Below are 24,571 nucleotides of genomic sequence, written 5' to 3'. Positions count from 1 at the left end.
CTGGTGCCTGTGGGGCTTTCCTGGGGGCAGGAAAATGTCACGACACATTAAGAGACGTTTTGAGCTTCTCTGACTCGGGTGCCCAGAAAGAACCGGTTCTTTTTCCCCCTTCCTCTTCCTCCAGCTAACATAAATAGCTGCAACCCAGAATAAAGTGTGATTTCATACCCGTGGCACGAAGCGTATGCGAGTGATACCCGCGTAGGCAAACGATGCAGAGAAAACTAAACATGCCAAAGTCCTTTGGTGGCGTTGTGAACAGCCCCTTGTGCCTCACCCTGCTCATTAACCAAAGCACAGGAGTGATTCAGGCCTGAGCCTGGAGGAAACGCGTATGTACAGCGTCACTGATAAGATACCTGTTGATGTAACAGCCTTTATTTGAGTTTGTGGGGCTGTTGGACATTTTCCTTACACTAAATTGTATGTACGGTCCCTGTGCTGACAAATCAGTTGGGAAAAATCCTAGGTGGTTAATGTGTAGTATGACACAGCAGTTCAGAGGGATAATTAGATCTTAAAGTGGCTGGGATCTAAGCAGGGAGCACTATTTATTAGCCCTGCTCTACAGAAGAGAGGCAGAGAACTGAGGTGATGTGTTTCCACAGCTTGGTTAGCATTAACCCTGGCTCAGAAATGAGGAGTCAGCTCTGAAGGTGTAATACAGCTCCCAAGGTTTTCCCTGAGGCTTTAATTACAAGTAATGGACAGGGCCACTGCAGTCTGGGGTAACCCAATTCTGTGAACTCCCCTAGTGTGTTCTCTGCTGGTGCTGGGGCTCAGAAGGGTGAAAAGAAATATTGATGGCAACTAATTTGAAGCAATTTTATTCTGCCCAGTGCCAAGAGGAGCAAAACCTGATGGTGATTGTACAGGCAGATCGTGGCTCAGTTTAAAATGCAGGCAGACGTTTAATTTGCATGATAGGGCTGTAATTTTCAAAGCAGCAAGCTGACTTCTGCTGCTGTTGTTGTTGTTGTTTGGCTCCTCTTATTAAAGCGTTTCCCTGCCAGGGAGAGGTTTGGAGGGTTCACCCACGGGTGGGTTTGTGTGGGGCAGGAGCCAGGGCTGCCCTCTGGTGCTGCAGGCAGAGGGATGTGCCACACACAGATGTGGGTCAGTCTGGCTTCTCACAAGCTCCCTCAACAGATGGATTCTGGTGTTGAAGGCTGTCAGCAGAGAGATGCTGTGTGTTCTTCATTCGTGCCTGTCCCCTCCTGCTGTGTCCTTCAGACTTGGAAGGGCAAATGGGTTAATGCTGCTTGGGTCACCAGTGGTTGTGAAGGTGAACTCTGGGTTCTGGTGTGGGGCTTTGTTGCCCCAGGCAGATGATGATTGTGGCAGTTGTGTCCTGGACCAGGTCCCTAGGAAAAGCAGGATGGGTCCAGGAGATGCTGATCCCAAAGTGTCACAAGTGGCTGTGCACAAGATGCAGATTCCAGATACTGATCCTGCACCATGTAACAATTTGTTCCTTTCACCTAAGTTTACCTAGAACTAAGGAATGAAGCTTGTCCTTCAGAACGTCACCTGTTTACCCCTCAGTCTGCTCTTTCAGGAGGTTGTATCCGTGAAGTAGCTACGTGTGCTGCTGAGCCCAGCTTTTCCTGAAGCCTGTCTAGTGATTTACGGATTGAGATTCACAGCAGCCTCAGGAGGTCTGTGAAACTCACTTTATGGATGTTCCTCTTGATACCAGAGGAAATATTTTACTATTAAGAAGTTCTTGTTAAGCAAGTTGAAGAAGCTGCACCCCAAGCAGGTTGTGAGGCTGCAACCCTCTTGCCTTGACTGTCAGGGATAAAAGGGAACTACAGAGCAGGGAAGGGGATGCAAACTGCTGAAGGACTGTGGTGTGGGGATGTGAAGACCTACAAAACATGCTGCTGGCTCTTCTTTAATTACAGAAGGAGCTTAGTGCTGGTGAAATGGCCAGATTGGCACCGGGCAACCAGAATTCCTTCTTTTAATTCAAGATCCAGAGCTGTGCAGGTTGGTAAAACAATACCAGTGACCCAGCTTATAGTGAGCACTCCATTGAGGCAGGGACTTCAGCTTCCAGGACTCATTTAGGCACTGACCTCTGTGCTGAAGCATTCAGCAGGGAAACAAGGGGAACAGCCAGAAGGGTAAGGGTAGGGACACGAGTCTGTAAGTTCGGGACTCTCTAGATTGGTCTGGCCAAGTGGAGGTGACACTCCCCTGCCAGTACCTGAGTCTGGGACCCACCACCCCTCTGTCCTAAAGCATCTGTGACTGACACCTTGCTGTGTAATTAATGTTCATCAATTAGTACCAGTGTGCTGGCTTTGTTACACTTCCACAACTGGATCATTAAGGGCAGGGAAACGCTGGTTAAAAGATACTTAGAAAGAAGGGAGGTGTACTTGCTATTTCTCTGTATCTTCTCTTTTAAATAACATAGATACTTTGTGTGGGAGAATCAGTTAAGGCTTTCAATTCACAGTCACTATCACAGGTTACTTGTTCTCTGGAACTTTGTGAAGGTGGACACTGCTACACACTGACAAAGATGAATTACAGCAGCTCAGTTCATGTTTTTTTAACCAAAGAGGTTTTTATTTTCTAAGCAACAAAAGAAAACATCCAAGCAGTGATAGTGACACATTCCCCTCAAACAAACCGAGTCTCCCGTGGCAGATTTCCAATGCAAACATGATAGAGCAAAGCTAAACACTCTTGGATTAAATAAAACTAATTAACTGAGAAACAAAAATGGTTTTGCACACTTTCAGAAACCCATCCGGGACACAAAGCTAAAATCTAAGTGTTGCTCCCCAAAGTTAATGCATTTGCAAACATGGCAGACAATAAATATGTGTCTTCCACTCCTATTTCAAAGACACCCAAAGATAGTCACCTTGTACACCTCTCTGAGGTAGGTATGATGCCCGTCTTAGATGGCAGAGGGTGAGGGTCAGCTCCTTGTCTGAGGCACCTCACCACTTCAGTGTGAAAGCTGAGAATACAACTTAGGATTGACAGTCTCTTGGTCTCATTCCTAAACAGCATTTCATCTCAAGTAGTAAAAACACAGTGTAATCTTCAAGTTCCTTTGAACTGTCAGGTATTTCTTTAGGTTTATCAGCATCTAGAGGCTGGGTTTAGTGTTGGGGTTTTTTTTCCTCTAATGATAGGCTAAAAGTAAAGTGGGGTTTAACACTGGAAGCTAAGTGGCTTTCTATAGGAAACTCCCAACAGTGCTAAGGTGTGTTTTAATACTGGATTAAAAAGAACCCTGGTCCATAATGCTACTTGTGATTCTGTTCTTTGTAGTTAATTATCCATGCCTTAACTCAGCAAAGCACACACTTGTGTAGCTATGTTCCTCCCTTCAGTGAGACCCTCCTGTGTTTCACCTGGGAGCCTCTGCTGGGAACCCTCAGTGAAAGGTGCTGTGCACAGGAAAAGAGTTTCACCAGATTCCTTAAGGAACAGCAGGCTGTAACATCAGACCTCAGGTCCCACTGGGAAAGTGGGGTTATTTCTGCTGCAGTCTGTGCACGCTCTTGCTCCCCGTGTGTAAGAGTGCAAGGAAGGTAACTCAACCAGAGGAAGAGCTGGCTAAGGACATGTGAAGGTTGGTTAGAACATGTGTTTCAGGCATTTAAAAGAACAAACAAATCCCTTTCAGTACTAAGCACCTTTACAGCTCCTTTTAAAAGGCCTGGAAAGCACTCACTGTTCAGCCTCACAACCCTGCTGTGAGGTTAAGATATCCAAACCAATTTCAGCTTCCCTGATTCCAAACAGAAGGAGAAGTAGGGCAGTTTACACAGCTTATTTTGTTCTGAACATTAAACTGCCCCCTTCATTAGCAGAATTAGTGTCTTGCTACTGAACAGTCATCAGTGATGAATCCAACAGGTTAAGGCAGAATGCAGATGAAGAAACTTCAAGGCTCCCTTCTGGCTCTGCCCTTCTAAAAAGGGCAAAACATTTTGCCCACAAAGAGTGAGAACTGTACCTTAAAGTGCTAACTTACAGTAGTTGGAATCTGGTAGAGTTTAGTAACACTGTGGCCATGAGATTGGCTATACCCCAGGAAAGTCTGCATAAATGTATTTAACAGATGCAAATTAAGACACTTCCCTAACTACTCTATTCCCTCCTGCCTGAATTTCAGCTACTATTAGGAAGAGGAACCCAAAGTATTTCAGGAAACATGCCTATGTTCTGATGTAGTGTAAACAGTGGGGCTGGGGGTGGGGGGTTGATAGTTATTTTTCAAGCAACTAAAATCTACCTAGGAAGGATTAATAAGTTTATTCAACACTCAACCATCTACTGGTTAATTTAAAGAAGGCTATCTTAAAGCTTAGAGGCCACTTCTTTCTCTAAAGGCATGACTTCACACAAACAATACTGTCTACTTCTGATGGTGTAACATAGTTTAGGGCAGCTTTGGAGAGTCTCTCTCCATTAAAAACTGTGCACCAAACGAGCAGTTTTCCCCTCCAAGAGCTGCCTGTATGCACAGAGCCTGATTCTCAGGATAAATAACACCGATAGGTGTGTTTCCCAAACCCTTAAGATTAATTAAATTAATTAATAAACCAGAGAGATCACTTCAGCAACTTACCAGTCCGGATTTTACACAAGCCTGATTTCCTACGTCTGCTCTGACCACAGACACAAGGAGAAGGAGTTTCAGCTGCTGATGTACACCACCACCTGCTGAAGTACTACAAGTCAGCATGCGAGAAGATACCTAAGTAGAATCCGTTGGAAGAGTCAGTAACCATCACAAACCTGTGTGTCTTGGCCATCGTTAAGTTAATGAGCTTTTCAAGCTTTATGAACGGAACCTTATGTTTACATACAGCTTATCTGGAAATCCAGAATCTCATTCCGGATCGGTGAGGTAGTCGATGTAACCATCCTCAGGTAGGCATCACACCTCTCCAAAGTTGGTGTGTCCAGTCTCCTTGGCGTGTTCTCTGGCTTCCACTTGGCCAGTGAGTCCCTTCTGGCACACCATGCACCTCAGCGTGAAGCGGTTCACGTCGGTAAACTGCCTCTTCCTCCTGGCTTCGTCAGCCAACTCCAATGCTTGAGCAAGAACAACATCATCAGTCGTGGAGAAAATGGTCTGGGGAGGAATGTCCGAGCTGGGGATCCTACGCTCCAGGGGGTCGTAATGAATCCCATCATAGATTAAAAGGACCCGCTTGGTGTAACCAGCATCTTCCCCAAAGCGGTCGATTCTGACTGTCTGTGTGTCCACCACACAGATTTCACACTGGTAGAACTTGGACAAGATGGACACTTCGATGGCTCCTCCCCAAGTCTCTTCTCTCCTGATCCAGTCACAGTACTCCCTGTTGCTTTTCCCTAGGACTGCCTCACAGTAGGATTCGGGGTCGCTCGCTACTATCTGGGCTATAAGGCTGCGCATCTCCGGAGCGCAGCCCGGGTCGTAAACACCTCCCTCCACCACGTAGTACACGCTGGTGAAGAGGCAGGAGTTGTCTGCTGGAACAACCCTCCTGGCAAGCACCGGCACAGCCTCCCTAACCGAGTTAGACATGGTTCTCTTTGCCACCAGGGGCGAGCCAGCCTCGGGTTTGGATGTGTCCTCTTCCACGATCAGCGTATCGCCTGCCAGAGACAAAGGGAGGGACAGGTGAGGCTCAGGACACCCGTGGGGGGTAAAGCTGCTGCTCCTAAGAGAGAGGGGCATGCTCCATCCATCGCTGCAGCAGCAGATCGCTCCCGCTGTCCCCAGCCCTGGGGAACGGCCTCAGCCAGCGCGGCCGGTACTCACCTGCCGGGTCCCGGTGCCCGCGCCCTGCCAGCCCCCAGGGAGCCCCGCGTTTTACCTCTGCACCCGCGGGTTAAAGCGCTACCGGCGCGCAGGAGTCCGTGCCGAGCCGGTGTGTCGGTAGCCACCCCCGGGAGAAGGAACCGGCCCGACAACCGGCTGCCGAGGGGCGGGCGGGGCCGCAGCCCCTTTTAATTAAGGTAATCACAGCCGGCCGGGCCGCTGAGGTCATAAAGCGCCGGCGCCGGTACCCGCCCTCCCCCCGCGCAGGCCCGGGGCCTCACCCGAGTGGATGCCGAGGTCGCCGAGCCGCCGGTCGCCGTCGCTGAGGTCCAGGCTCCGCGGCGGGAAGCCGAGGAGGAGGCGCTGCGCCGGGGCGGGGACGCCGGTGAGGGCGGCCAGGGCGGCCTGCATGTCGCGGAGGCGGGAGTGTGCCGTGAGGCCGGGCAGAGGGTGGGTGCCGCTCCGGGCCTTGCAGCGCAGCCGCAGCATCCTCGGCGGGGCCGCCGCCTCCTCCTCCACCCCGCCGCCACCACCGTCGCCCCGGCCGCCGCTCCTTCCGCTTCCCCCCGGCCGCTCTCGCGACACCTCCCGCAGCGCGCCGCCTCATTGGCCGCGGCGTTCCCTCCCCGGCCGCCAATGGGAGAGCGGCCGGCGGGGCGGCCCATCTCATTTGCATAGCGGAGCGCGCCCGTGACGTGGCCGCCGCCCGCCGGCGCGCGATTTGCATGCGGCCCGCCACCCGCTCCGCACCCCATTTGCATATGCGGCGCGGCGGCGCGGGGCCATGGCGGCGGCGGCAGCGCCCCGGCACGCCGGCCCCCCGCGGGGCAAGGCCGGGGCCCTGCGCGGCGGCGAGAAGAAGTGCTGTGAGTACCGGGGGGGGGGGAAGGAGCGTTAGTGACGCGAGGAGCCGCGTTCGCCTCTCTTCATCCGCCTCCCGCGCCGGGCGGGCCGGCTTCGCCCTTCCCCTCCCTTCCTCTTCCCCATCCTCTCGGCTCGGTAACCCCCCGGGGTGCCGCAGCGGCCCCAGGGATGCCGCTCCCCAGCCCTACCTCTCCCCAGGCGCTTTCCCAGCTTGTTTCGCCGGGTTTGGGCCAGAACGCGGCCGTGTTGTTAAGAGCATCTCTCTCCCTTGCGCCCTTGACAGTCGGTAAACATTCTTAATGATAAAAGACGCTTATTAGTCCCATTAGGCGCAGCGGGTGCGCCGTCGCTAACCCGCCTCATTAACTAACGCCCGGGAGACCGCAGCGGGCCAGCGCTCGCATCCGTTAATTAGCCGCAAGGACACAACAGCGAGCGCGGTACGGGGTGGGTGGCAGCAGCCCGCCGGGCCGAGGGGCAGGACAGCTCTGCCCCGGGGGTGCCTTTGGGCTGGGGGTTGTGCTTTGTCCCCCGGCCGCCCCGCGATGCTGCTGATGCTGCCGGGGTGGGCTGGGTTTCCCCCATGCAGCGTGGGCATCCTACATGACCAACTCCCCGACGCTGATCGTGATGATCGGCCTGCCGGCGCGGGGCAAGACCTACGTGTCCAAGAAGCTCACCCGCTACCTCAACTGGATCGGGGTGCCCACCAAAGGTAGGTGCTGGGGTGCTCAGCTCACCCCGCTGTGGGGGTGGCTCTGCCCTGCGCTAAGAGCACCCGGAGAGCCCTGTTTGCGCAGCGCCGGCGGTCTCACGCGCTCCTCTCCTCTCTGTGAAGTGTTTAATTTAGGAGTGTATCGCCGGGAAGCGGTGAAGTCTTACAAGTCCTATGACTTCTTCAGGCACGACAACAAAGAAGCCATGGAAATCCGCAAGTAAGTCGGCGTCTGAACCGACCGGGGTGGTCTGGTTAGTGTCGGGTCTCGGCGGGCTCTGCGTCTGAGGAGCTCAAAATAACAGTGGATGCCTGTGGAAGAAGGGGAGGAGGGAGCACAGCCCGTGCAGGGGAGTTTTGTCATGGATTTCAGGCTGGCACAAAGAGCTGGGGCTGCAAACACCCGGCCCTGCGTGAAGTATGAAGTATGTTGTAGATACAGATGTCTTCTGGTCTGTGGAGAGCCTCGGGGGCTCTTGGAAAGATGCCTGGCTGGGTGGTGGGTGGGCAGAGGGGGAAGGTGGGGAAGGCTCTCCCTAGTCCTTCAGAAGCCTTGCTGTCAGAACTCTCCATCAGCGCCCATCTCTCCTGCAGACGCTGTGCCTTAGTGGCTTTAGAAGATGTGAAGGCTTATCTGCTGGAGGAGTGCGGGCAAATCGCTGTGAGTCTTCTCTGGACTAAACCCAGTTTTACATCTGGGTAGTTCCAAGCCGCCCAGGGCGTCTGGTGACCTGGTTGTAGTCCCCAGTGACTTGGGGTGGTTTAAAAGCTGTAGTTAAACTTGCTCATCTTCCTGTAGGTGTTCGATGCGACCAACACAACTCGAGAAAGACGGGACCTGATCCTAAACTTTGCTAAAGAAAATGCTTTCAAGGTAGAGCTCCTGTATTTAAAGCATCGTAGGGGCAGCTGCTCCAAAGGGCGTTACAGCTCGCTTGGGCTGGAGCTCTCACCTTTGGAGTCAGACTTCCCAACACCCTAAACGTGCTTCCTTGCCTTCTTGCCAGGTGTTCTTTGTGGAGTCAGTGTGTGACGATCCAGAAGTCATTGCTGCCAACATCCTGGTGCGTGCTGCATTTTCCAGGCTCAGCTGCCGGCGCTTCCCAGGGGAGCTCGGCACAAAGGTCACCAGCTGCAGCCGCTTGCAGCGATGCCTGCAGGTGCCTCTGCTCCGAGTTCCACCTTGGAAACGAGCAGCTGAGGGTTGCAGGTTTTGTAGCAGCTAAAGCTGCGGCTCGTTAAGCGAGGGTGTGGAACTGAAATGAAGCTGGGAAATGCTTGACCTTGAAGTGTGTTCCCGTGTCGAGGGCAGGCAGGCAGCGCCCGGCTTGCAGGGGCAGCTAAAAGCCAACCCGCTGCGTCTGTCGCGGGGCCAAGCGCTACATCGCCTTCAGAGCCGCCCTTTGTTTCCCCTCCAGGAGCAGATTTTTCCACAGGGCAGCTGTTAAACAATGCTCATTTGTTTCGAAAGGGAAGGATAATGTTATTCAATGTTGCTTTTGCTCCCTGTCGAGTTTGCTTAGCCCTCACAAAGCCGCGCTGTCTGTTGAGCAGGAGGTGAAAGTTTCCAGCCCTGACTACCCAGAGAGAAACAGGGAGAACGTGATGGATGATTTCCTTAAGAGGATCGAGTGCTACAAGGTCACCTACCAGCCTCTGGATCCTGATGTGTATGACAAGTAAGCAAAGCCCCAGGGTGTGTTTTGTCCTGGCACACGTGAGCTGCTTCGCTGCGTCGCTGCTGTTCTCTGGCTCAGGATGCTGCGACGTGTCTGCTGCAGCCTCCGCTCCCCCAAAGCTCATGCAGAGGTGACATCCTCAGGTCCCGAGTGGTTTGAAAGGATTTCTCTCTGTGCAATGTAGCTCCTTGTTTAAGCACGGGACAGTTCAGGGTCTCTTCTGTCTGCTGGAGCGACCCAGGGGTAGTGCTGATGCCTTTCCTAGAGGCTAATTAGCTAGATTACACCCGCAAGATGCACGTGCTTCGTTTTTAAAACCAGTCGTGTGGGTGTTCTTATTTTATGTTGACTCCAGAGATCTTTCCTTCATTAAAGTGATCAATGTGGGACAGCGGTTCCTAGTAAACAGAGTCCAAGATTACATCCAGAGTAAAATCGTCTATTACCTAATGAACATTCATGTCCAGCCGCGTACCATCTACCTTTGCCGACATGGTGAGAGTGAATATAACCTAGTTGGCAAGATTGGTGGGGATTCTGGTCTGTCACCACGTGGGAAGCAGGTATGTGTTTGGCAGCACCCGGGTTGCGGTATCTGTGTTGTGTGACCAGGGTCAGAGCCGGGCTCTGCATCCAACTCGGGCGAGGGGCAGCCCCGCAGCTGGATCTTGCCACGACAGCCACAGCCCTTGAAATGGTGTTTGTTAACGGCGGCGGCGGCTCCTGCTCCCTCCTAACCTCCCTTGATTGGTTTGTTTGGGGGGTTGTTTTTCGGGTTTCTTTAAATCCTGTTGTGTTTCCAGTTTGCTCAGGCGCTGAAGAAGTTCCTGGAAGAGCAGGAAATTGTGGATCTGAAGGTGTGGACGAGCCAGCTGAAAAGGACCATCCAGACAGCCGAGTCCTTGGGGGTGACGTACGAGCAGTGGAAGATTCTCAACGAGATCGATGCTGTGAGTGGGACGCTGACTGAAGCCTTTCTAGATGGCAAGCAGCATCTAAAACCACATCCCCCCTGATAAATGTGACTGTTTCCTGTTGGTTTGTGCCCATGCTGGTGCATAAAGCACTCCAGCTGCTGGGTTACTGATCTCAGTGCCTGCTGGTTTTGCATCGCTGGGTCTCTTGAAGCAAAGCCTGGTGTAACAAGCTCCTTCTTCCCTCAGGGCGTGTGTGAGGAGATGACCTATGCAGAAATCGAAGCCAAGTATCCCGAGGAGTTTGCCTTGAGGGATCAAGAGAAGTATCTTTATCGCTATCCTGGAGGCGAGGTGAAGACCCTGAAGTGATAACAATAAGAGACAATATGTGTAAAACAAATGCCTCAGGGTGGAATTGAGGGGTTTGACCAAATTTTAATTCTTTCTCCCCATATTTGTATGAGGAACTGAAAGAATTGGGGATCCCAAAGAATTGGGGATCCCCGATTCTGTCTTAGAGGAAAGATGTATTGATTTCCTCTATTGCCTGGGCAAATGATGCCTTTCAGTCATATTGATCAGGCCACTTGCCATGGCCCTGGATGCTCCCCTCTGCCACAGGAGGGTTTGTGTTGTGCTTGTTTGGCTGACACCTGGATGGTCACAAAGTAAAAGCATCTCAGGAGGGGAGCAGCGAGGGGTGGGGTGTGAAGTCATCTCTGGTTTTACTTCACAAGTTCACTGAAATGTATAATTTACTATTTAATTTGTTTTTCTTACCAGTAACCTGGATCCTCCTACAATCTGGGGGTTGCTGACACTAAATTTCACGGTCTCCAGCTCGCTCTTTTCCTGTGTTGAGCTCATCCACCTCTTCTGCCACTCGTATTTCAGCTGCTGCTTTGCTGAGGGGGAAGAAGCTGCCTTAATTGCTACTTCTGCTGCAAGCCTCTGTTTACAAACCCCCTCAAGAAACTCCTGTGTTGTTTTTCAGTCCTACCAGGACTTGGTCCAACGCCTGGAGCCAGTAATTATGGAGCTGGAGCGGCAAGGCAACGTCCTGGTGATCTCCCACCAGGCAGTTATGAGGTGCCTCTTGGCTTATTTTCTGGACAAGAGTGCAGGTACAGAAATAAATGCTGTGATGTTGGGGGCTGGCTTCCCCCACTGCTTCCTTTGTGGGGATTTTGGGAGGGTGGCTTGTAATTGCTGTTTGGATTTTTGGGTTTTTCCACAATGGAAGAGCTGCTTGGAAAAAAAATGGGGGGGGGGAAAGGGAAAGAAGAAAATAAAAAGGAAGGAAAAAGAAGGGGAAGGGAGAAGGCAGGGGAAGGGAAAGGGACACAAGGAGCTGAGCAAGGAGCTCCCTTGGTGAGAAACCCCAGTGTCTGGGCAGCTGGTTTTCCACTCAGCCCTTGTTAATAAACCCAAAGTTAATAAACTTTGAAGAAAGCTTGGAATTAAACTCCCTTGGGTCTGGGGCTGCGGTGCTTTGCCCCCACTGTGTGCTGCTGGGAGGGGTTTTCCTCTGCAAATCAGTCATGGAAATGGTTTGGTTGGGAAAGACCTTTAAGATCATCAAGTCCAGGCAGCAGGAGGGGGTGTGTGGGGGGGGACATCTCTTTGGCACTCCTGTGTGGGCACAGGGCGCTTGTGCAGTTGGTGCCTGATGTTTGGGGGGGTGAAGGTTTCCCCCTCAAGCCTGGGGAAGTGGGGTGCAGAGGGTGGGCAGCCTTGTGTGCAGCCATCAAGCCCCTGTAACACCTGCCTCTGTCCTAGACGAGCTGCCCTACCTGCGCTGCCCCCTCCACACCATCCTCAAGCTGACGCCCGTTGCGTATGGTAAATACCCTCACTTCACCCTGTCAAACTCTCCTTGTGTGGGGGTGCCAGGGGTGTGTGACACCCGTGCCTGGCAGCCACTGGGCTCACTGCAAATGCTTCTGGGGATACTTGTAACATTCATCAAAACCCAGTGCTGGAGGGTGGGAAGGTGTTGGGGGAACAGTAGTGGGGGTGATGTGGGGGTGCAGGGGTGTTCTGTGCCTCCCTTAAAGGTGTGATTGATGACAAACCCTGGCTGTGTCTCCTGACTTGGATTTGGCTCTGGGGTGTGAGGTTAAAAATGGCTTTTTCCATACTACAGACCCACAGCCCACATCACCCAGGGCTCTGCTGCTGCAGTGACAGTCACAGCCAGCATCAAATGCTCTGAATGGGCTGAGCTGTTTATTTAGGAGCTGGTTTATCATCTAAAAAAGTTAAAACCAATAAATTATTCCTGCAGATTTTTCATGGTTTTTTTCCAATATCAAAAGCAAACTGGTTATTTAATCAATCACCCATCCTCACACAAGCTTCCCTTCCCTTTTGGCAAAGGTTGTAAAGTGGAGACCATCACCCTGAATGTGGAAGCAGTGAACACCCACCGTGACAAACCCTCCCTGAACTCAGTAAGTCTCATTGCCTGTGGCTCTGGCTTTTTTTTTCCCCCCTTTTCAACAAAAACAAGTGATTTAAACTGAAAAACTCTGAAATACCCCCTAGAAGCAGCGACTGCTTTTCAGGGGGGTGGAAAGGCTCCTTTCAGAACTAATCCCCAGGAGTTGAATTATCTGTGGGTTGGATTTGTTGGTGTTGCTTCCTAGGCTGGGGGATGGATTTTTTTCAGAGCTATTCTGGGAAGAAGGGGTGAATTTAGGACTCAGGCTTTAAATTCCAGGTCTCGTTCTCAGTTTAATGACGTATTTGTTGTTGACGCTATCGCAACACTGAGTTGTGACAGCTCCAGAAGGCATGTTGGGGCATTCAGAGTGGCTTGTCCTTGTGTCCTTGATGAGCTTTCTCTTTGTGAAGCTGCAGATGGGGTCAGGCTGGGGTTTGGGGCTAGTTCTTGGTGCCTCTCAGCAGCCAGCCCAGCACACTGAGGGCTGCAAATGCTGCAGAGTGTCAGTACCAGGGAAGAGGGGAAGTTTTTTCCCTTGTCCCTACAGGTTTCTTGTGTGTTTCACAAGTATTTGGCTCAAGGAAATTATACACAAAGTTGGGGCAAGGGGAGAGGGGTCTGATGTACCTCCCTTGCTCTGGGCATCTTCTTAGGGCAACACTGGAAACACATCAGACTCCTGCTTGTTTCAGCTCCTGTTTGTCCCATGACAGATAACTGGCCACCTACCTCTGGCAAAGCACATAACTGTGTGCTAAATCTGCAGGAGCTGCTGCTATTTTAGCTGCCTGCTTTTGCAAAGGGAGGGATGGATGGGTCAGGGAATGCTGCTTAGCAATTGCCCTGCAATTAACTCCTCCAGTTGAAGAGCTATGGTAGCTCAGGGGTGTCTAATTTAATAGCATTTGAGATTCTCTTGGTACATTTAGGCTTTTAGCTGCTGCTTTTTGTTGTAGTTCTAAAGATTGCCTGGGACTGGGGCTGTTTTGTTGTGGCAGAGTGAAGGAACCCCTGTGCTGAGGGACCACAAACGTGGGGGGGGGGAACCTAAGAACCTGTCTCTGTGGCTGGAGGGCTCGTGGAGAGAATCCAGCTGCAGAACTGAGGATATTCTGTGCGATGTTTTTGGTGGCTGGTCCCGTGCTGGTGGCTCCCAGCTGGGTGTTTATCTCTTGGTGGTTCTGGTGTGGTGTGTGTGTTGGGATTGTGGCTGTTGGCTCGGAGGAGCCGGAGGTGGTCACTGCTGTTTGTCACTTTACTTGAGCAGTGTGGCTGCTTTGGAGGGAAGAAACACAGAGAAGGGGAAGTTTTTTCTATCTGTTTGGGGTGTTTTTTCCCCCCTTTAACTGATTGTGGGGAGAAAAATCGAAGGAATTATAAAAACCCCAACCGAGTGAAGCCACCTAAGCAAAAATCAATGCCACAGGGAAGTGAAGCTGCTAAAATAACAGGCTTTTCAGTGGGCTTGGAGCCTGGTGAGGCACCGGAGCAGGATGTGTCCCACCTCTGGTGCTGAGCTGGGGAAGGCAGGGAGCAGCTGTGCCAGCACAGCCTGACATGGGGTTCACCAGCAGCCGGGAGCTCGGGGGTGCCTGGGGGTGGGGCTGACGCCAGAGGTAACGTGGGGATGTGGTTTTAAACTCTGGTTCCCCTTCTCATTCCTTGCCATACCCTCTGCCTGGCATCAGAGCCACCTTCCTGCCAGCCAAACCCCTGTCAGGATGAGAAGGAACAGCTTTACCCCGCGGGCCAGCGCGGACACCGTAAAGCGCCGTCGACATTACAGCGTGGGGAGCAAACCTCCCGACCTGCTGGGGCCTTCCCTGCCCCTGGAAGCTCGAGATGGGGCCGACCAGCCGCAGCTGCAAGTCGGTGTCCAGGTGGTACCTTCCCCCTGTGCTCCCTTCCCCACCATCACCTGCCGTTGTCAGAGGTCTTCTCCGAAATACAGACCCTTCCCAGCGTCTTGAACTCTGCTCCTGCATGACAGTCGTTGTGGGTTAGACTCCCTCCCTCCCAAAAAACTCCCTCAGAGCCCCAAAGTTGCCCCCATTAAATTAGAATGGTGGTGTCAAGGGCTTTATAAAGCAGGTGAAGTTCCAGCAGTGCTGTAGGGTTTGGGCAGGGTGATTAATCCTGGGTGGTATCTCATTTTCTGGCTAAAAAACTCATCAGAAAGGGATACAAATACCCTCTTTGTGCTGGTGTGATCCTGCAGGCTCTGTGATCCTCAAGCCTCAGAGCATCTGGGGAGGAAATCTTTGTGTCTGTGATGTTGTCAGGGCCCATTTCCCTGCACATCCCCATATCAGCAGCTTGTTGGCAGGAGTTTGGGGTCTTGGGGTGCCCAAATCAAAGCAGCTTGGGGCTTGGCGTTCTTTTGGCTCAGAAGCATGTGGGTCCCTGTCAGTGTTGGATGTGAAGCCCCATTTGTTTCTTTGCTCATTTGAAATAGTTTCTCTGTTACATTAGGAGTTTTCCTGTGCCTGGAAGATCACAGGCGGGGGGGCTGTGTGCTGCTGCCTGTCAGATGGGGTGGGCAGGGGTTTGAGGAGCTCTTGGCTGAGTGAACCCCTCATGCATAGACAGCCATTGTTACCAAAGCTGTTGAAAAAGACAATAATCTTGGGATACTTTCAAGGTTCCCATTCCAGTTGTACCCTTTGCAGTGGTGATGCTGAAGCCCTGCCAGTGCTGGGGCAGAGGAGCGTTTAAAAACCTGGGCTGTGGGGCCACGTGGGTGGGAGGGGGTGATGCTGCCCTGAACAGAGCTGAGGAGATGGCCAAGCACTGCAGCACGCCGTGCCCATGCCTTGCAGCAGCTCCTGCTGAGATACAAGCCTGCCCCGAGCTCCCTAGCGTGAGGCCCTGGGCCTTGCTTCACTTCTTTCCTCCTCAGCTTTGCTGCTTTTACTGTTACTTTAAAACAATCTTCTTCCCAACGCACTATGAGCTATCCTGTGCTGTTTCTGTTTCCTTTGCAGCCTCAAGGGGGAAATGCTTGCCTGTGAGTACCACTGAAAGCAGCTTGTGTGTGCTCTCTTTTGGTTTAGTAAGTAGGACTTCTCTTGATTAACGTTGCATGGAAATGGCTTTGGGGGAAGACGAATGTGTGGAGCATAAGGAAGGCTTCTGCTCTGTAAGCTGTCATTGAGGAGGACTTCAGCAGGGGAGAAATCTGTTGCCAAGCTGAGCTGATCCAGGGGTACCAGCTGGTCTTACTGGTGCAGAGCTCCTGTGCTGGCTGCCTGGAAAAGTGTGTTGCACCCAGAGCTTGCTCCGACCTTGATTTGGGATGTGGGAGTGCTCTGTGATGCTGCTGTCTGGCTGAGCCACGCAGCTTGTCCTGAGCAGTGCTGGTCCCCTCTCTGCCTGGGATGAGGTGCGGTGACGTTACTGATGGCAGGGATTTTGCAGGAGCTGCTGGATCGTAGCCCAGATGGGAGTGGGGTCAGCCCAGAGCTCAGCCCTGGTTTGCTGTGGCTTGGGGGAGCTGGATGGGTTTAGCCTGTGCTTGGAAAGCAGCTGGGTGCATCAACCTTTCTGCGTGGGCGGCGGCTGTCACCGAGCCCTCACCATCCCAGGCATCTTTGAACGGGGTGAAGGGCACAGGACTGTTTCTCCCACCCTAAAGGGAGAACGTGTCCTTGTCTGTCCCCCTCTCCAGGGAGCCAGCAGCCAGCGTCACCCACGGGACCTTGGCAACGGAGTGAGGGGCTTGGATGGGACCTGGAGCTGCCCTGGCTTCGCCGTGCTCCCGAGGCCCATCCCTGCTCCCCTGCTGTGCTGGTGGCTGTGACAGACCCTGCTCCGTCCCCTCGCTTGGCTTATCGGGCGCTTCGCCTCCCGCAGCGCATGTGATGCTGGTGTTCTGTGTCTTGTGAAAGTGTTTTGCCCTCTGGGTGCTGGCTCTGGGTGCTGGCTGTATGGTGCTGCAGGACGTTCTGGGTAGCTAGCGTGAGGTTCCTGCAGCACCCATGCCGCATCCTCCGTGCCATGCCACACTCGCCCCTGCGTGCCAGGGTGACCCCCCCACCCCCCGGCACCCAGCTGCCTCCTGCCACCTTTGGGAGCACGGTGATGTCCCTCTGAGAGCAGGAGGCTGTGCCAGGGAGCACCCATGGGTGGTGATGCTCAAGGGTGGGCTCAGAGGCAGCACAAGCTGCATCCTTGGGGGCGTGTTGGTGCGTGTGGGCTGCTGGGGTTGGTGCTGACCTGCTGCTGCTCTCAGCAGAGCTCTGCTCCCTCCTTGCCTCTGCCCTGGGACGTGGGGCAAAGCCTCTTGCTCCCTGTGCTCTGCTGTCAAAGGGAGAGCTGGGTCTCATGCAGAGAAAGCTCAGCAGTTGCTGGTTTGGGTTGCAGGTGTCAAGTGTTGAGAGAGGATCCTGTTTTGGGTGGGGAGCTGCGGTGGGGTGGTCCCCACGGTGATGGGGCGCAGGTCTCGCCACCCTAGGGTGCTGCTCATCCCTTCTAGGTGAGGAAGGCGCAGCTCCTGTCTCTGCCCTGGTACAGTTTCCCCAGGCCTGAGAAACTCCTGTTTGAGTGTGTTTGGCCATTGGTAACGTGAAGCTTTGGGCTTGAATTGCCCTTTGCCCTTGAAGGGAAGAGCCCCGACGGTTTTCTCACTGCAGCTGCTCTTTCTCCATCACCGGTCTTTACGCACATGCTGTGGGATGCAGAGGTATGTGATCGATCCTGCAGCTCCCTGCCTCTGCCTCCTGCTCTCCAGCTTGTGGTGGTGTTTTTAACAGTGCTGCAGGGTTTTCTTCCTGGCAAAGCAGCGTGACCGTCCTGCCAGAGCCGCAGAAGCACGCACAGCATCAGGCTTGGCTATTGCCCTGTGTGTCTCCCAGGCTGGGATGGCCGACCTGGGAATGGTCCAACCAGTAGCAATGCAAAAAGGGAGCTGTTCTCCTAAAGCTGCCTGTCTTCCTGAGTTTCAGAGGCCTTAATGTTGAAGACAAGGGGGGGAAAAAGGAGAAAGAACCTGAGCTTGTGATAAATCTAATTAGTCATTGCTCCTGTCTCAAGGAATATCAATGTAGGATTAAATCAGAGGGAGGCTAAATCATCCTCAGGTTAAAAATTAAAGCCCTGTGTTCAGAAACTGAATGTATATGTCAGCTTGGCAAAATCACTTCTCTAATGCTGCCCTTCAAGTCTTTTTTATTTTTCCCCTGTGTATAAACAAATAATGCAGGTTTCCTGGGAGGGTTTGCAGGGAAATGACAGTAACTTGGTCCGACTGCCTTGGTTCCAGCCCAAAACATCTTCGTGCTGGTGTTTTGCTTGAGAAAGCAGCTTGTGAGCAGCTGTCACGGATTCCCTCTGTCTGATGGCTGCTTTTCAAGTGTTGCTGTTGGGAAAGCTCTTTAGATTACTTTTTGTAATTGCAGACAGAACCTATGTCAGGCCTGGATCTCCCGACTCGTGGATTTTAAGTGTTGATGCCTCCTGTTAAGGGGCAGCAGGTTTGCACCAGAGCTGTGCTGTTATACCTTACTGTTGCAAAGCAGTGCTGGTTGGGTAAGGAGACAACCCACCTGTATTGACTTCCACATGTGTTTGCTGTCTGGGAGCGCTGCAGCTGAGCCAGCTCCAGGAGCTGGAGCCCTCTGGAGCCTTTCCTGGGCTCTTGGATCTTGCATGGACAGTGGCTGTAGGAAATCCTGGCTGTCAGGTTTTTAACTTGTGTGCTTGTAACACCTGTAAATATGTAATTCCTGCTGATGTGAGTGTGTTCCTGCTGCCTCTCCGACCCCTGGTGAGGTGGTGGAAGGTGTTTTAACGAAGCTTATATGTATTTATCATGGCTAATGTGCACAGTGGTTGCTGTAATATTTCTTGTGCTTGTCCTGGAAGTGTACTGTCCTGTGGAGAAGATAAATAAAGGCGAGTAACCCTGAGTAACCAGCCTGCTTTGTTATTGCCTGTGAGTTCTTCCAGTAAAGCTGAGCTTGCCCGGTGTTGGGCTGAGCCTGGGGAAACCCTTTGTGTGGAGCTTCACAAGAGGTTCAAGGACAATGCAAAACATGAACCAGCTTGTGATTTGCTCAGGGAGGAGTCAATAAGTAAACCCTTAGATGGCTACTGTCACACAGAACAACTCCATGGGGCTGGCTGGATCATCCTGCCTATGGATTGTCTGTCTGTCCATCCCCAGCACTGCGCTGAGCTCTGCTGCCCCTCATGTACCATCTCCTGCCTTACCCCAGGCATAACCTGTCCCATTTCTCTCTTCCTTGTAGAGGATGGCCGGTCTAACCATGTAGAGGTTTGGTCTTCCACCTCGGATTCAGCTGGGAAGAGCCCCGCGGATGGGACTGGAGCATCCCCAGAGCACAGTGAGCTGCTTCGGCCAGTAATTTCTTCTGAAACGTGTTTTTAGTCTGTCTGTGTCTTTTCTTCCTGAGTGCTGGAATGCCTCTCAGCGAGGCTGGAGAAAATTTGTTCCTGAGCTCTTTCAGCTTGCTTCTAATACTTGTGAGATGCTGTCTCCCCATCCCCCTTCCTCCCAGGTAGGGGGCAGAACTAACCATAGTGTAAGCGAGGACAAAATGGTCCCAGCCACACTCCCTGCAGCAGCTGGTCCTTGGAGAAGGTGTGTTACCAGACCAAATCCCCCAGATTTTATTTAACTGCTACTGTTTCCAGGTTCAAGTGCAGTTGTTGTGTTACTGAAGCATTGGAAGAGGTCTGGCTGTGGGCTGACTCTGCTGTCATGACTGCTGATCTGAAGCACAGATGCCTTTTTACCGGTTGCCTTTTTAAACTTACTGAATTTTAGGCCCACAAAAGGCTTTAAACTTGGCTATAATTAAGCTGTGAACGTTACTGATGTTATAATGCTGCTTTTAATAGGGTTTAAGCTGCTTTATTATTCGGTGTGTAGATGGAGACACTCCCTGGGTGCAGCTCGTGGGTGGCTGCCTGTTCCTTCAATCCCCCCCAATTCCCAAGCTTAACTGTTTTCTCCCCTGGCTTGTGTTCTGCTGAACTCCATTTTCTCCCACTCCTCCTGTCCTTGCAGATCAGGACAGACTCTTGGTTGGGCCAAGAAAGGCACAATTTAGGTACAGAGCAGGAGGCTGCTCTGGACCTGCTGTTTCAAGTGACTCCAGGATTTATACGAGTGACTTTGAGACCTGGGGGAGCAGTATGAGCTGGGGAGCTGCTTTGGCAGGGGGGTTGGACCTGATGATCTCTCGAGGTCCCTTCCAACCCCTGTGATTCTATGATTCTGATTTTAAATGTTGGGAATTGGTGCTGGAGAAGCATCGGTGCCCTGGCTGCAGAGGAGCTCAGCAGCTGTGATGTCTGAGGTTTACCTGCGGATGTTGAGCTCAAGTCCTGTTGTTTTAAACACTCCCAAGCTTTAATTTGATAGAGCTGAGATAAGAGAGAGCCATGACTGAGGTCTTTAGGACCGTAGGTGGAGCAGAAAAGTGGGTGTCTTGATCTAAAGTGATTGCACCCCTGAGAGAGGAAATTCAGTGGGTGAGAAACTGAGTTTTGCTGTCTTTTTCTTCAGGCAGTTCCCACCTGGAAGCAGCTTTGCTGCAGCCTTCTGCAAAAGCATCCCCGCCTCTCCTTTGTGTTTAAATGTTTTACAGGGCCTGGAAATAAGCCAGGGGAAAAATAAAAGGGGGGGGAAATGTTGAAGGAAGAGGTTTCTAGCCCTTTGCACAGCACTCCTCCCTGCTGCTCTCCAGCAATGCTGTTGCACGCACAAGCCTGCGCTGTGCTGGGCTGGCTGCTCCTGCTGAGGAGGCCCTGGCTCTGCAGGGATAAAGCCACCTGGAAAGGGGCTGGAGGATGTTTACGCACAATATGCTGGAATTAACTTGCTGCAGAGTTAATGACATTTGTATTATTGAGTAGTTAATGGTTGTCAGGAGACACCATGACTATTTTTACCTGCCGGGATTTGTGAATGTAGCTGCCAGTATGCTGGTGGTCAGAACTTTTTTGAGTCAGGTCTGTGGTCTTGGATCACGGGCTGTGGGTCCCTCATCCCCCTCGAGTGGGTGCTTGCTTTGGCTGTGGTCTGCTCCAGCAGAGGTGGAACCTCTTGGCCGTCCCTGCAGAAAGCAGCGCTGGTGCCTCAGTGCTCGAATTAAAGCCTGACCGTAACCTTTTCCTCCCACATCTCAACTCTCCAGAGGTGTAAACACACGTGTGTCTGGAGCAGAGCAGCAGCAGGGGGTTTGATCACTGTCTTTTCCCCCCACGGGGTGAATCGTACCTGATGTGACAGGTCCCAGGATCTTGCCAAGCCTTGGGGCAGCTGGGCTGGGGCGATGCCAACGAGCCCATGTGTCTCCCCAGCCCCAAATGGGCTGGTGTGTCCCTGTGCCAGGTATTTCCTTGAAATCACCTGATTTCCTTGGCACAGTGCGTGCAAATACCCCAGAGTAAACAATAACTGCCCTCTGTACCTGAACTGAGGATCAGCAGCGGCTTGTGCTGGTGGTGTCTTGGGCTGGGTGGGCAGAGTTGGTGAATTTGGGGGTGTGGGGGGGGCTTGGCATCTTTGTGAGCACCATGAGTGGGTGTGTTGTATCTCCCTGGGTTTCTTTCCATCTGTTTCTGGGTGTTAGACCAGATGATCTCTTGAGGTCCCTTCCAACCCCCACGATTCTGTGATTTTAGCACAGAGGTGGCAGTGCCCAGTGTCACCTTCAGTAGTGACATCGCTGTCCCTGAGCTGCAGAGCAGGGGCTGGCTGGCACGTCACCAGTATGGGTCAGTTGAGAGAAGAATAATTGCTCAGGCAACACCCGTTCTGTCTCTACTACAGCAATGGGGGAAACTGGAAATTGAGGGGAGGGGGCTTAAAACCAGCCTGGGTAGCTGTAGAGCTTGTGTATGCTGGCTGTGGTGTTAGAGCGGCCACCTCTGTGAGGCATCCCCTTCCCAGCAGCAGGTGATGGGGAAGCCCATCCCTACCCAGGAGGGGAGAGGCATCACTGCCAGCACTTCCAGGAACCACCTGCCCCGGGCTATGTCCCAAACCCCTCTGAAGGGCGCTGGGCAAACGCTGCCAGCACCACCCTGACCTTTCCTGCTGCTTCTCTGCCCAAACACTGCTTGCCAACTGCACCTCTGCATTCGGTGTGTAGTGAGATGGACGGTACAGGGCTGCTTGTGGTGTTGCTACCCTGCTGCTTTCTTGTGGGAGGTTGTTTTTTGGTTAAAAAGCCAAGAATGCCGTGTATGTAAACTCGTGGCGGACGTTGGGTACTGTGTGCGCTTGAGCATAAATGTCCCCCCAGCCTTTATTTACAATAAAGAGATTAAAAAAAACCCACAGCTCGAGTTTCTTCTGTACTTTTCCATTGTTTGCTGTGACTCCCTTGTCTGCTGGCTTTGTGGTGAATTCAGGGAGGGCAGGGATGGATGCCTTTGGGGAGCTGGGTTGGAAAGGGTGAATCCTGCAGCTGGAGCTGCTGCTGATCCCTCATCAATTTGAGGGGTGGTTTTATTGGATCTATTTAGATTTTTTTCAGGGTTTCAGATGTTCATGGAGCTGTTAAGGAGGGAAAACTCTTTAAAGCACACACCTTTCTAGGAAAAAACCCAAGAGGAGCTATTGGTGTGACTTGTGACTGAGATTTCCAGTGTCTGCAGCTGGAAACCAGCTGGACCGAAGGGACTCACCAGCCACAGCCTGAAGAGAAGTGGCTTTGGATGTGATCAAGGAAAAAGCCCTTCTTATTCTGTTTAACCCTCTGCAAGCTGTGGGTTGAAGAGGTTTAAGGGGTGTTTAGCAGCTGTTGGAGTGGGAGATGGCTTGCAGTGTCGCTGTCCCCTGGGTGATGCTCGTGGCCATGAGCACCCTGTGGCTCAATAACCTGGGTGCCTGTGGGGATGATCTGAAAACAAGGAAAAAGATAATCTAGGAAGTCTGTGTTTGAATTGGCAATTAACTGGATTCTTGTAAACACTTAGAGGAGGTCAGTGCCCGCTCAAGAGTAACAAGGGGCCTGTTGTGAGCAAGTCCTTGCTCGTGGGGTGAGGTCCAGCAGCCTTTTGTCTTGTTTCACTTCAATCTGTTCCACTGTGTTTGGTATGGACCCAGGTGACCTTCAGGAAGGTGTTACGTCCAACTCTGTGTAAGGATGTGGTGAGTTTTTCTGGCAAAGCCCCCTTGGATTTGGCAGAACAAACTAATACCTGTGAGGAGCCCGACCTGGGGTAAAGAGGCCGTTGCCAGGTTCTTGGTGGCAGTTCAAGCCTGGATGGAGCTCTGCAGCCAAAGTGAAAAAGGATCGAATGGCAACAAGTTCTGCTGAAAATCGTGTTACTGGAAAAGGACCCACCAGGAGCAGTTTGGCTTGGGAAGAGCTCTCAATGAGAGGAAAAGCAGCAGGTTTTCCCATCATGGACTGGGTGTTTGGCTCTGAGTGATGCTCCCTGGAACCTCAGAGTGTGCTGTGAGCTCCAGCTGGTGTTGCTCTAATGGGACTAGGTGGAGCTGACTGAAGAAACCGTGTCTTGAATGCTGGCCATAGGCTTTTGAGGTCAAAAGAGATGAGTCGTGGTTGCCGTGACCTAGGGAGAAGCAGTCCTCTTGAGGAGGCCCTTGTAGTGTGCCCAAGGTCTCTGGGCATCGTCTGGGGACCAACACTGGCCAGGTACAGTCTCTGCAGGGTGGGATGGGCAACGTCCTGCTCAACGAGGATCGTTGCAACAAAGAGTTGGCAGCTCCCCACATAAACCAAACAATTTCGACATCTGCTTGGGTTGCTTTCAGTTTTCTAGTATTCTGCTTTGTGGCTTGAATAAATGACTCCTCAGGGGAGGAGTTAATGATTTATGGGTCAACTGGCACATCTCTGGAATCCAAACTTCGCTGTGTGGAGCCGTATCGGAGCGTGTAGGCGTATCATAGCCCCTCCTTAGGGCTGGGAGGGCTGGGGGAGGACGGTCATTGCTCTTTCTTGCCAGAGCTGAGCACACTGGATCTCTCCATCTCCTGCTGCTGGAACACCAGGTAAGGTGACTGTGAGCAAAGCAGCTTTAGGTGATGCTGCTCTTTGGGATAGGATTGGAGGAAGGATTAAAGGAATGAAGCAGCCACAAGGAGTGTTAGGGTTAGGGCAGATAGACTCCTTTCCAGGAGGAAGGGAAGCACTTGGAGTGCATGGAATGTTGGGAGGGTTTAGGCTCATTAATGAAAAGCCAGGATAGCAAAGCTGCAGAGAACTCTTGCTCTGACCTTGAGGGGTGCAGGGTTATTCCAAATTGCCCTTGGATTCCATTTTCATAAAGTGCTTCATCTCCTCAGTGACTTGGGGTGCTTTGTAGCTCTGCTCCACCTGATGTTCCCTGCACAGGACTGTGGTATCTCTCTGGTCAGACACCTCTCACTCCTCCTCTCTCTGCATATCATTTACTGTTGGGGACAGTACTACCTCTGGCAGGGTTTCATCTCACTCTGCCTTTGCTTAAAGAGATTTATTACTTAAAACATTTTGCCTGTAAGTTTCAGGGGACTTTTTCCAGAAGGTAAAAACAAACTCAGGGTCCTGTGGTCATTTATTCAGCTGGTTGGCTGGTAAGAACACTACCTTGGCAACACGGTGCTTTTCAGTTGGACCTGAGAAGCTACCAAGTATTTATGCTGTGGCTTGAATGGTGCTGTTAGTCTCTCTTCACACACCCACCCCCACACACACCTTTTTCCCTAAATTTTTATTAAGTTTATTTTTAAATGTTAAGCAAAAGCTGTGCTCTCAAAAATGCTGAGAAATGAGACTAAAGGAATAAAGCCTATGGGAATTGCTTCATGTCTACACTGGGTTGTCCTGTTTACATTGTGTTTTGATGGGTCTGGTCTGCTGGGATCAGCCTTTCTCACCCGAATCCAGCTCTGCAACCCGGCTCCTTCATGCTGGGTCTCAGTCCTGACACCCAGAGAGGAGCCAGCAGTGGAGCTGCTCTGCTCTCTTGCTGAGTATTGCGACAGCTCCTCCAGCTTCTGGTCCTCAGCCACAACCAGAGGGACTGCTCAAGGGTGGAGAAGTGACACCTGTCCATACGAGCTGTGGTTATCCTGACTGTAAATACCCTCCTGCTACTTTTACAGGTATTTGGCCTAGAAAACAGATGTGGTAACTCCCCTGGGATCTGCGCTCAGGGAGGCTGGGATAAAGAAAG

General features: G+C 52.1%; 2 protein-coding genes across 2 annotated transcripts; one reads left to right on the top strand and one right to left on the bottom strand.

Annotated features, from left to right (window-relative positions):
• Positions 1 to 4,897: 4,897 nt before the first annotated feature.
• Positions 4,898 to 6,277, bottom strand: YOD1 (YOD1 deubiquitinase; the record flags this gene model as incomplete). The annotated part of the gene is made up of 2 exons (XM_084275963.1): positions 4,898 to 5,622; positions 6,070 to 6,277. The coding sequence occupies 2 exons, from the start codon at positions 6,275 to 6,277 to the stop codon at positions 4,916 to 4,918; spliced, it is 915 nt and encodes a 304-aa protein (XP_084132089.1). The 3' UTR covers positions 4,898 to 4,915.
• Positions 6,278 to 6,572: 295 nt separating this feature from the next.
• PFKFB2 (6-phosphofructo-2-kinase/fructose-2,6-biphosphatase 2) lies at positions 6,573 to 16,200 on the top strand (the record flags this gene model as incomplete). The annotated part of the gene is made up of 16 exons (XM_084275833.1): positions 6,573 to 6,654; positions 7,242 to 7,367; positions 7,491 to 7,587; positions 7,962 to 8,028; positions 8,167 to 8,241; positions 8,375 to 8,431; positions 8,922 to 9,046; positions 9,402 to 9,609; positions 9,850 to 9,996; positions 10,210 to 10,314; positions 10,958 to 11,087; positions 11,743 to 11,805; positions 12,343 to 12,416; positions 14,098 to 14,277; positions 15,394 to 15,416; positions 16,077 to 16,200. The coding sequence occupies 16 exons, from the start codon at positions 6,573 to 6,575 to the stop codon at positions 16,120 to 16,122; spliced, it is 1,605 nt and encodes a 534-aa protein (XP_084131959.1). The 3' UTR covers positions 16,123 to 16,200.
• Positions 16,201 to 24,571: the final 8,371 nt, after the last annotated feature.

Source organism: Gallinula chloropus, assembly GCF_964237585.1.
Source record: "Gallinula chloropus genome assembly, chromosome: 27".
In the NCBI taxonomy this organism is placed as follows: Eukaryota; Metazoa; Chordata; class Aves; order Gruiformes; family Rallidae; genus Gallinula; species Gallinula chloropus.
Note: the sequence above shows the minus strand (reverse complement) of the source record. Positions and strands in the feature narration are given on the sequence as shown.